Here is a 12,830-nt window from a genome sequence, read left to right on the forward strand (position 1 = left end):
AAGTTCTATCTTCCCTAATCTAGCTGGTGACATTTGGAAAGCAGAATCATATTCATTTTTTTTTTCATTTTTGAAATGGGGTCTCCTCTGTTGCCCTGTCTGGGGTGCAGTGGCACCACTATAACAGCACTACAGCGCCAAATCCTGGGCTCAAGCAATCCTCCCACCTCAGCCCCACACCTTGGAACTACAGGCGCGCACCTCCGCGCCTAGGTCTACGCATTTTTAAACCACTGTTCTATGCACAGTTCCAAGCACGCTGCGAACTTCTGATGTATTTTGTACAATTTCTACAACTGTGTTCGAATACGATTCTGAAAAGTACCGTCCACTCTCACTTTATAGCTGGCCAGGGCGGAGTGGGGGCGGGGAGAGAGGAAAGTTCCTAGTCCACTCCTGCTACTTGACATACAGAAAGAGACAAGAGGCACTGTAAGTCTCTCACCTATAGTTAGGAAGCAACGGACTCCCTCCTTTCTTCCTATCACAAATTGGGTTAGGGAAGAGAGAATACAACGCAGAAAAGATGGGAGAAGCAACTCTCAAGTCTTCTGGCCACTTGCGCCTTAGGCGACCCCTTCTAAGTCCATCACATTTTCTTTGCTCATATTGCAGAAAAGGACCAGAACCCCCATCTACAACAAAGGCCCCATGAACTCTTGTGCACATTTTCTAAGAGCAAACTATACAATCGCAGAAACACTCGAACCCTGACGTCCAAGCGAAAACACATCCACGTGTTGGGGCTTCTCCCGCGGCTCAAGTGCTTTGAAACTGAACAGAGAAAAAGTGTCTTCGAATAGGTCTTTCACACTTTCGGCACAATCTTATCAGCAAAAAAAAAAAGAAAACAAGTATTTTTGAAGAAAGTTATCAAAAAAGTGATAACTTCTTTCTTTTTTATGTGTCTTCGCCTTTGGAGAGATTTATTTTGCATTTCTAGACTGATGCTGCCCGTCGGTTCCTCTGTCGAAACTGCGACAAGTCGGAAGCGGCTGCCGGGGAGGCGGGGCGGAAGCGTGACGTCATCGCCGCGGGGCGGAGGCGACGGCTACCACACTAGGTGCGGCGTGCTGCATAGTTGTTGACCGGGCTCTGGGGAAACGTGATTACTTGCAGTCTCCGCCTGCCACAGGTGGCCTGCCCACGTCGAGTCCTGCGCGGAGATGGCAGACGATCTGGGAGACGAGTGGTGGGAGAACCAGCCGGTTGGAGCAGCCAGCAGCCCAGGTACCCTCTCTCGCCCGCAATCCTGCGGGGCCTCTGCCCCACCTTTCCCTGGCCTCAGCCAGCCAATTGCTGGCGGTTACGGTGTTACCCGCGGTGGGGCCGCGCGCGGCTGTAAGAGCGCCCGAACTTCGTGGGAGAAATAGTGAGAGATTTTTTTAACACGTGAAACAGGCAAGTGTGACATTAACTCAGATCTGCCTGCCAGTAGGCAGGAAAGACCCTTTTCCAAGCTGCTTTTCTTTTCCTATTCCTGGAGAATAGGTAGGAAAATGTAACAGTTTTTGTGAAGAGACACAATTTTGCTTGGTGGTTCAGACTGGTTCAGTTCAAATAGCGGCTCCAGCACTCTGATAGTGTTTTCACCTCCCCTCCTTTTCCTTACCTGTGAAATAAGGACAACAGTGGCTGTTTCATAAATTGATTGTGAAGATTAAATGAAGATTATGCAATGATGCACTTTAGCACAGTGTTTGGCATGTATCATATGCTCAGTAAATGTATGTTACTGTATTTCTTGCCATCATATTATGTAGTTTGGAGTATTAGAGTTGAAAGGGGGGCTTATATAGAAGTCATTTTACAGATGAAGAACATAACCTAAAGATGCCAAGTAACTTGATTTTTATTTTTTTTTAAATCACTCTTCAAGTTCTGCCTCTCTTCTCTACCAGATTCTATGATTTTTGAGGGCAGGGACAAAGTCAGATTCACATTTATGAATTATGTCAACCACAGGGCCCTGCACTTCATAAACACTTGATACATAATTTGCTGCAAACACTTGACATATTAGTTGTGAAACATCCATTAAAAATAATAAACTTTAATTTTTGTGTTTTGTGTAGAAGGGCAGCCTTTAGGTACAAACTTAGCAGATGCCATTTTTTAAAAGGTGACCAGTATAATACTTCCTTGATCAACTTCCTTCATGCAGCCTTGCTTCTCCCAAATGTATTTCTATGCCTGAAAGCACAAATATATTTCTTTGCAGCCCTGCGGTGGTCCACATTTACTTTAATAACCCGTTCCCCCAAATCAGGTAATAAAAACTATGACTTAAGATATGATTCAACAATAAAGACCATTTAAGAAATTGAATTCTGCCGGTAAACAATCAAATTCACGCCCACGTAGAAGTAAAACTGGTGGCTCATGCCTGTAATCCTAGCACTCTAGGAGACGCAAGCAAGTGGATTGACTGAGCTTACAGGTTCAAGACCAGCCTGAGCAGGAGCGAGACTGCGTCTCTAAAAATAGCTGGATGTTGTGTGGGGGAGCTATAGTCCCAGTTATTCTGGAGGCTGAGGGAAGAGCATGGCCCAAGAATTTGAGGTTGCTGTGTGCTATGCCACCATGCCACAGCACTCTACGGAGGGCAACAAAGTGAGACTCTGTCTCAAAAAAAAAAAAAGAAAAAAAAGAAAAGAAGAAGAAGTAAAATTCAATTCAATTCGGGGGAAGGAGAGAGAGAGGAGGAGGGGGGATTGGTGTGCTCCCGCTCGGTGGGCACCACATAGGGGTGTATGGCACAGCTTTTGGGTGTGGGACACAATTACAAGATGGACTCTGCCTAACATTCAAATATTGTGACCTGGTCATATACCCTCACATTAATCTGAAATTTAAAAAAAAAAATTGAATTCCTTTTGCACGGTAAAGGGGAACCCAGTTCTTGGTTTAGTCTTGCCTCTGTCCCTCATCAGCTGTGTTACTCTAAAGTAAATCACCCCTTGGAAGATAAAAAATGAACATGTATTGAGTATTCAGTGCCATATCTTTTCTTAAACACAAATTCATTTAATCTTCATAACATCCTCAAATGGTGTTACCTTTGTTTTTATAGATGAAGAAACTGAGAAAAGTAACGTTCTAAGGAACACACATTGAAGAGGTCTGGGAAGAATTTAGTCAAGTGATTGATTTTCAGAACCTTACTTTTTGCACTAGTATTATGTGGCTTCTCTGGGCATCAGTTTTGTACATTTTGAGAAATCGAAAATGAGAAATCCTTAGAGATCATCATTTTTAGGTACAGTTTTAAACATTTAGTAGAACTTTAAATTGCTATAGCCACCTTCAGCTAAGTTGCCAGAATTCTATGAAGACAATGTGTTGGAGTCCCCAGGATCACCCCATTTCTTAAACTTCCTTCTAGCTATAAGACTAGACTTTGAAAATTGCTGGCATTAAGTGTGTCAGAGGCCTTTGCTTTGTTAATACTTTTAAGCAAATATAACATGTACCATTAACGTTTCCTTCATATTTGTTTGATTGTTTACTGGCAGTTTGCCTAACTGCAGTGTGTATAGCATTGCTAATTTAGAAGAAATCATAGCTAAACCGGTTTAGATTTTCTGATTCTTTCTATGTTAATATGGAAAAGATTTGATAAATATGTGAATTACATTTTGTTTTGAAGATCAAAGTAGAAAAGCACCTTAAGTCAGAGAAAGGAAAGGAAGTTGGAATGATGCTTTTATTTGTTATGGATTGTGCTACTTGCCTGTAAAGATAAACATCTTTTCCCATCACCTGTTCCCAGGTCACTTTCATGGTAGCAAGTTGATGGAACATTTTAGTCACTTATTGAACAAAAATTTGTTGGTTGTACACAGTTTGTAACACCTGTCTAATGTGTCTAGCTATCCGCTTATTGTCTGAATGTCTGAGAAACTATATTGTGTCTTGACTGTTCTCATGTCTTAGATGTGCTATATAACTCAAGATTTTTTTTTTTTTTTTTTTTTTTGGTCTCTCTAAAACTTACCATTTTTGTACTGGAGTCATGCATTGCACTGGAGCTCAACATGGGAATAAGAGCTGGCACTTGGGGTTCGGTAGATGTTAGTGGAATGAATGCATGTCCTATGTATGATAACTGCTACAGAGTCTTGGTGATCAAATATGTAGGCAGACATATAATTTCTCATCTAATCTAGATATTTTTGAGAATGGAAGGCCATGAAGTTAGAGTTTTATAGCACTACCTTGGTCCCCCTAGGATGTCTGGTGAATGGAGTCATGGCCCAGATAAGACAGCTAGGAGTCCCAATGCTAAGGGATGCATAAGAGCCCGGGAATCATCTGATGACATCTAATATTTTGTTTCACTTATTTCCTTATTCTCTGTGTGCCTTAGGAAAGCATTTTCTTGACTTACAGTAAGCAGTACATGCAGTAGAACCGTGATTTCAAAGCATTAAGGCCTAAGTGAGCAAATACAGTGCCTGAGATTTCAATGTAGTTGACTGGTCTGGCTACTTCTCAGAGCAAAGCTGAGAGCTGAGAGAGTGTCAGTCACAGCATGGATTTCATGATCTGTGGAGCACAGCCCAGAAATTCTGCAAGTTGAAAGTGGTCACTTGATCATTCACTCAGTGAAGGGAACATCAGTTTCTTTCCCTTTTTATTCCAATGATGTACTTATTAAATTGCCCAGTCAAGTATCCAGTGGGCGGCTGAGTGTGTGAGTCTGGAACTCCAGGGTCAGGTCTAGACTGGAGATACAGATTTAGGAAAAACTGGCAGACAGCTTACTTTTAAAAAGGATATTCTCTTAGTAGTTTACAATTCTTAGCCCCTACGTCTTTTGAGGAGGATTTTTCATGGGATTCCTTAACTCATTCTGATTCTTTGATATCATCTTTACCAAGCATCTAACTAGAAAACTAAAGTGTTAAGACACTTCTGTGCGCAGCGTCAGGAGACTACAAGTAATAATGCCAGCTTGCATTTGTTGAATATTTATTATGTGCCAGAGACCGTTTTGTTTGTTTTATTTGTACTAGCTCATTTAATCTTTACAAGTTTGTATAGATGAGGAAATTATGGCATTGAGTGGTTAAGTGATTTGTTCATTGTTACTTAGATGGTAAGTGGGGAGCTGCGATTCATCTGCAAGCAGTCTGAAACCAGAGTCTGCACTTACATTTACTATAAGTACACAGGCTGTTCTGTGCACACAACTATTTGTATTATCAGCAGTAAGAATCTCACCCCCTCAAAAAAATCCTTTATTGATTGAAGAGACTTAGAATTTATTAATTCTTTTGTTTCTGTATTATCATTGTTATGAGATTGTGTCTGGGTTTTGTTTCTTTGTTTGTTTTTCTTACAACACAGTGAGGTCTCTCAAATTTTGTCAGTTAACCCTTACTCTCCCAAAGTTTGCTTATTGGTAGCTCTGAGTAACCTGGTTTGTCCTTGGGCTTTGCCAGTAACTCAGATTTGATCCTGGTGCTCAAGGTTCATATGCCTGAAATCATTACTTATTTATTTAATAGGAATGCCAAATGTAAACAAGACTCAGCAATTGAATTATTCCTCAAATCTACTTTTCCTTTAGACTTTCCTATCTTAGTAAATTAAAGGACCAGTTACTCAATTTCACTGATAGAGGCCTATTAGTATCCTGATTGATTTATTTCCTTTGTGCCTTGGGTCTCATCTATCAAGTCTGTTGTCTCTACTTCCGAAACATCCTGAATCTTTTTTGTATTTTTCTCATGGAACTATACACTGTTTTCCTTGTTTGTTGCCACCCATGCAGTAAGCTTCCTTAGGGCCCTAGGTTTCTATCTTGTCTCTTACTCAGCAGCCAGAATGATCCTTTTTCAAAGAGAATTCAGATCACATTCCTGCTAACACCCTCCAGTAGCTTTCCCTTGGTATATGGAATGAAATTCATATTACTTACTGTGGCTGGTAGTTGCCACATCTTCTGCTACTTACGCCCTTTTAGTTTACATACCACCATACCACCAGCCATACTACCCGTCATTCTGTTCCCTGAGAGGCTAAGCTTATTCTGTCTTAGCCCTTTGCAATAGCTATTTCTTTTCCCTTCTGTGCTTTCCTTCTAATTTTCATATGGCTGACTTCTTAACATTAAGAACTCAGTTCAAACATCTCCTACTTTGAGAGGCATTTCCTGGTCAACCAGTCTAGAGTAGCCACACAATGTTCTGTATGACATTGTCACCTTATTTTAATTCTCAGCACAGCTGATATTTTTCTTGTTAAATCATTACTCTTCCTCCCTACCCCCCCCCCGTGGGGGCAGGAGTTTATCTTGTTCTTTGCTTTGTCCTTAGAGCCTAGAGTAGTGTTTGACACATAGAAGGCACTCATTCACAAAGTATTTGTTGGTTAACTGTTAACTGTTAGTATTAATGATTAATATTTCATAGTCACATCTTAGATATTACCCTGGAAGTTCTCTCTCCATAGTACCTTGATCTGTTGGAATAGTTGTCAGAGTCCTGTCCAGGCTTTTGAGAGATTTGGCAAATGCTATTTCCCTCTTTTTAAAATTGCATTAGCAGTCCTTGCACGGTATGGGTTATTAACATTTCATTCTAACCACACATGGATTTAGTTTTTATAAATTGTGTTGTGAAAAGGGATAACAACTCTTGCTTTGTAAATGAGCCTGTAATTTTTGTTGATGACAACTTTTATTATTTAGAATCAGTGTGCTTATTCTTTTTGAAATTGATAAAATGAGCATTTTAATTATTTTTTGTTGTGATATAATTTTATGGTATCGCCTTCAAATTATGTTGTTTTGTCTATGCTGAATTCCTTCTGGAAATGATAAAGTCAGGGAGCACCTTGGATCTTTTTTTAAACCCAAATAATCAATGTTTGTCTTTTGGTTTTTTTTTTCCTTTTTCACCCCAAAGTTAGATATTTACAGTATTAATTTTACATTTAGGCAGTCACGCATTACGCATACTATAAAGCATTGCCTCTGCATATAAAATTCAAACTTGAGATATTTACAGTAGATATTGATGACACAATAGAGAATCAACTTCAGGGCATGTTTTTAAAATCATTTATTGGCCCTGTTTTAGATGCTATTACAGAGTTAAAGGGAATAAACATAATCAACTTAAATTATAGGATTTATACATTGATGTGTTTTGATCAAAATGCAAATAATATTAAGACAGATGTTCAAGGGCAAAAAACAGGGGCAGGGTGGATTTGAAGAGCCAAGGGAAAGGAAAGAGAAAGAGAAAGACAGCTACATTATTAGGCCTTGTTCTGTACTCCAAGACTGTAACAAAGATGGACTCTCAGAAAACCTTCATGGGCTGATTTTATTTTACAGCGTATCATTTCCATGATTCTTTCAAATAATTAAATGAACGGTTCTTGGCAAGAAATAATGAAAGTTTAAAGGTACAAATTTACACATTTTTCTCATGATCACATGTCTAGTAGTTTCTGTTGTAATTCCTGTTCTTCTCTCTGATTTAACAGTAATACATTATTTTATGGCCCAGATCCTTTGATCTTTTCTTAATCTGACATTCTTTAATTGAGTATTTTAGATTCATTTGTCAAATTATAAATGTTACTAAACATATCACAGTTGGAAATATAGTTTCCCCATTTTCATCAGCTCTCATGGAATTCTTAATCAAATTATTAAATTGCTAATGCTGCTTTTAAAATTAGTTGATTAAGCTCTTAAACATTTCTTCCTGAGTTCTTTGTTAGTCTAATTCATGCTAGACCAGGGATCAGCTAACTATTTTTGTAAAAGTCCAGATAGTAAATATTTTAGGTTTTGCAAGTCCAGTGGTCACATTTGTAACTACTTAGCTCCACTGTTACTTTATAAAAAAAGCGTCATAGAAAATAAATATGTAAACAAATGAAGCATGGTATTCTAATATAACTTTACTTAACAACAGTGAAATTTGAATTTTATATAATCTTCATGTCATAGAATGTAAATAAGACCCAACTATTGAATTATTCCTTAAATCTGCTTTTCCTTTACATTTTCCTGTCTTAATAAATTAAACCACCAATTATTTAATTTCACTGACGAAGGCCTAATAGTATCCTGATTGTTTTATTTCCTTTGCCCCTTCCATCTCATCTATCAAGTCTCTTGTCTCTACTTCTAAAACATGTCCTGAATATAGTTTTCTTCTTTTGATTTATTCTTAACACATAAAAGATATTCTTAGCTAGCAGGCCATGCAAAAACAGATAGTGGATTGAATTTGGCCAACAGACCACAGTTTGCATGTCCTGCCCCAGACTCAAAATTGGACCCGGAGTTGTTATGTCACAAGTCTCCAGAAGAATAAGAAGTTTGAAATATACCCCTGAGAGAATTATGTTTTACATTAATTAGACCATTACTGAATTCATAATTATCAGTCATGTATTCAACCAGATGCATTTCTGGTCAGATCACATACTGGATTCTAAAAAATTACATGGAGATTAGTTCAGAAATCATTGAAACCAAATAAATGAAGGGCTGGGGAAAAACTCCAGAATGAAAGTGTCAGGTTTTTAAATTGTTTGTTACAAATTGGATATGTTTTCATTCACTTGGATTTTTGTCAGTTTACTTTTAAAAATTGAATCAACTGGTCACTCCAGAATATTAGGACAACATTTTTTATTTTCTTTGTTTTTCGAGGACCCACACTTACACAGAAACAGAATTGTGCTCAGGAGGCAGGATTCTTTATATTTTAGTTGTGTTAAATGTAGGGCAAACACCATTTTGTTGAACTCCAAATGGTATACCCAGATCTTAGTTGTATTGGCATCTATATATATATTACTTGAAGTAAATGTGGTTTTGATTGGTAATCCTTTTATTAAAATGGAATTTTAATATCCTCATGAGATAAGAACTGTATTACCATTTAAAGATGAATTTCTGCTGGTTGGCATAGAATTGTTGATATTTTCTTACCCTTTTGTAGGTCTTTGCAGAACATCTTGTCCCTCTTTTACTGCTTGCTCTCTGACTTATGCCCAGTTTGGCATAGGAATACTTTAGGGATAAACTGACATCAGAGAAAACGATTTTGAACTCTCTAACATACAACATATTTTGTTCTCCTTTTTGAAGTACAGCTTTCCCAGGGTATTCTGTTTTTGTGGGGCTCTTATCAGTGCACACTGTCTTTCCTGTTTTAAGCTTCTTTTTGATGTGTTTAGTGTTTCCTCTAGGGGTTCCACTGGGTTTCTTTTTTCCCCAGTGGTATAATTACCGATGTTGAGTATTATCTGGGAGTAGCTTCTTTTCCGAACCCTGTCATATACCATATCCACCCGTTAGCATGTTTTCTCGCTTAAGTCTTTACTGAATAGCCCTTCTCTTCCTTTATTCACTCATCATCTACTTACTCAGGATTGACCAAACACCTGTTTTATGTCAGGCACAGTGCTGAGCACTCCACACATAGGTATGTTATTTTTGGTGTCTGAGCTTCATCCCCTTCTTTGTAGTCCATTCCCTTCCACTATTTTTTTTTTACCACTTTCCTATAACTTAGACTTTCTCATTTCAGGCTTATCATTTAATTGACCTCCCCACTTTCTTCCTCTACCACTTGCCTGCTGGGACTGCTGCACATCATTCCTCTCTGTGCTGCCCAGGCCTCTTGCTTTTTATTCTCCTCCTTGAAATTGGATTGGCTCAGGGGTGTTTGTATAATGGTATGTATCAGGGCATTAAAGCAAGCTTAGCTAGATGAGTACAGGGAATAGCAGTTCCTTTGCTTTATCACAGGACAGCCAGCTGAAGTAATCCTTCGAATGACTTCTAAGGTCATGCCTCCAGTTTTTGATGAAGGATCACAGAAAATGTTGGATTATGTTTTTCATTTATTTTCTTCCTCTCTTGATGGAGGGTTTTTGAAATGTAACTATAGTCTAAGTCAAAAATGCCTTGTGTCTTAAAATGTCTTGTGTTACTCTGTCTACACTGAACTACAGGCACATCTTTCTTTTAATTCAATAAGAGAAATTCCATTGCAATGAAAAGAATTACTTCGATTACTTCCAAAGGACTGTGTCCAGCCATATAGGTAGCTGTTTGAATTCACCTTCTGTAGTTGGGCATGCTCACAGGTTGTCAGAACATGAAGGGACCTGAAGAATTATTCTCCTTTCTTGTGTGGCATATTGGAAACTCAAGGCTTAAGTTGATGAATGCCAACCTCAGTGTCACACGAATGAAAAGGCAGGATCAGAATTTAAGACTCCTGATCCCAAGCTCTCATTGAATCAACTGCTTTTTTTATAGTCTTCATTCAGGAAAGAGATGTGAATAAAAATGTTTTATGACGGGCAATGCTACAATCTCAGCATTTTGGGAGGCCAAGGTGGAAGCATCATTTGAGGCCAGTTTGGGCAATATAGTAAGACCTTGTCTCTACAAAAATAAAATAAGAAAAATTAACCAGACACGGTGGCGCATGCTTGTAGTCCCATCTACTTGGCAGCTGAAGTGGAAGGATTGCTTGAGCCATGGAGTCTAAGGATGCAGTGAGCTATGATCGTGCCACTGTACTCCAGCCTGGATGACAGAGCCAGACTCCATCTCTATTAAAAAAAAAAAAAAAGAAAAAAGTTCTGTGAGATGATAAATTATCTTTTTTTAAAACACCTGAAACAGTGATTCCTATCTCCCTAAAAGATCTCAGTATTATTGATCTTTGCTTCACAAATACTCTGATTGCTATAGAAAGCAGCAATACCAATCTAAAATGGTTTGTCTTACACACCTCCCAATGTGATTCTGAGGTCTGGTAATGTGCAGAAGAGGCAACCTGCTAGAAAAATGAGACCGCAGACTTATGTGCCTGCAGTCAAGTGTGCATGCTACACTAGTGATGATCAGGTATCCACACAGTGGATATATTCAGCTGTTACTTTTGCTGTTTCTTTCTTCTCTGTACCTAAGAATTAAGACTTTTTTTCTTGCCATAAAAAAATAAAATCATAGTATTAGACCTTAAAGTATGATTGTAATAGTCCTGCAATTTTGATGGAAATAATCTGACTTTCTTGAAGGGGAGTAGGAATTTTTGCTAGCATATTTTCATAGCAAAATGTGATTAATTAGTAAAGTTTTGTAGAATGAAGCCTTCTGTTTTCACCAGAGAACTCTTCAACTGGCCTCGTGAATTCAGTCCTATCCCAGGCTGATGATAGTTAGTATATCTTTAGGGTAGATTATGAGTAGAATGAAGAATTGGCTGGATTTGTTACGTGGGTCTGGACCTGGGATTGTTTATATGTGCATACACAGACACAGAGGTAAAGTGATCAGAGATGTGCTGTTGTTTCAGGATGGTTTTCGCCAGGTCCACCAACCTGTGAATGAACCGTCTGTTGGTTTACTGCTTCACCATTTCCTGTAGAGATGGCCCTTACTCTTTGGCCTTTCATGGTGGTAATTTTAGCTTTCCAAATAATTTTGAAGGTAAATGTTTCCAGGTGTATGACTTACCTTTTCCCTCCCTTGTGGAGGTAAGTGTTGGAGGTAACAGTCTTTATGATGTGTAGCTTCCCACAGCCATTTTGGTAAATAGGTTTATCCATAAGCTCTGGGAGTACTTTAGTGGAAATCTTAGACATGCCTGTAGATTTTGGCTCAGAGATCCGTGTTGGGATTTCTTGCTTGCTGAACTCCTTGATCTTGAATTAAACAAAAGAACAAAGGTAAAGGTTGTTAAGGATACCGTTGGTAGAGAAGCGACAGGACAGGAGTCAGTTTGGGGGATTTGGCTTTGAAAGCATTAGGTTCTGGGGACCCTCAGATTAAAGGTTGTCAGATTAAAGAGGAAAATTTGAGCAGAGCAGTTCTGCCAATGTGTATTTAACATATGCTTTGTGTAGCTCTTGGTAGTAGTGTTAGATACAAAAATGCTTTTTGGCAATCAAAGTTTACTGGGAGACCAACAAGATTAGTATCCCAAATAAATCTCAACAGCCAGCCAGGAGATTGCCAGAGAAAGGTTAATTGCAACTGAGGTTGTCAGAGAGAGACAAAGAGAGAGTGATAGTTTAATGAAGAAAGTAGCATTTGACTTGGGCCTTTAAAGACTTACAGGATTTTTAACTTAAGAATGTGGGAGTACTTTTGGTAATTGGATAAAAGAATGCTTTTGGCAATGGTCCAAAGGTAGGAAGGTATCAGAGACATTTGAGAAATGGAGTGAGTTAAAATTGGGTTATACTTGTGATGTAGGATGGGAATGGTGCCTGGGGCCAATTAGGGGAAATTGTACCTCATTCTATGCAGAACAGTGGGAGTGGGGAGATGAAAGCTGGAAAGTGGGTTAGAGGTGGGGAGAGGTACATTGTAAAGGTAGAAATGTATTGATATTTGTTCAGTGATCAACATATGAGGGGTGAGGGAAGAGTCACAGATTGAACGATCGGGACTGACATAGTAGGTTAGAGGAGTCTAAGAGTGTAAGACTGAAAGATTCATTGAGTTCATATTTGCTTAGAAATACATTCTTATTTTCATTTTATAAGGAAAAAATACTCTTGGATAAGAATGTTTGCTGGCAAAGAGATGGGAAGAGAGGATGGAACTGGAAACAATTTTCCTGAATGAAGTAAGAATGGAGAAACAAGCACCACATGTACTCAAGACTAAATTAGAACTAATCAGCCAACACTTACATGCACACATGGAAGTAAAACTCAACGAAAATCAAGCGGGGGAGAAGGAAGGGATGGGTAATTTCACGCCTAATGGGTACAGTGCACACTTACAACTTTTCCTTAATCTGTAAAAAACAAATTATGTAACCAAA

The 12,830-nt window shown here is 38.6% G+C and overlaps 1 protein-coding gene across 1 annotated transcript in view; it reads left to right on the forward strand.

The window, feature by feature from the left end:
- Positions 1-1,058: 1,058 nt before the first annotated feature.
- CMSS1 (cms1 ribosomal small subunit homolog (yeast)) overlaps positions 1,059-12,830 on the forward strand; it is a 348,622-nt gene continuing 336,850 nt past the window's right edge. Inside the window, exon 1 of the mRNA XM_003783954.3 lies at positions 1,059-1,230. Coding sequence (XP_003784002.2) covers positions 1,167-1,230 — 64 coding nt within the window. The 5' untranslated portion in view covers positions 1,059-1,166. The remainder of the gene's footprint in view (positions 1,231-12,830) is intronic.

The sequence above is a fragment of the Otolemur garnettii genome, unplaced genomic scaffold, assembly GCF_000181295.1.
Source record: "Otolemur garnettii isolate 467f Iridium unplaced genomic scaffold, OtoGar3 scaffold00009, whole genome shotgun sequence".
Lineage (NCBI taxonomy): Eukaryota > Metazoa > Chordata > Mammalia > Primates > Galagidae > Otolemur > Otolemur garnettii.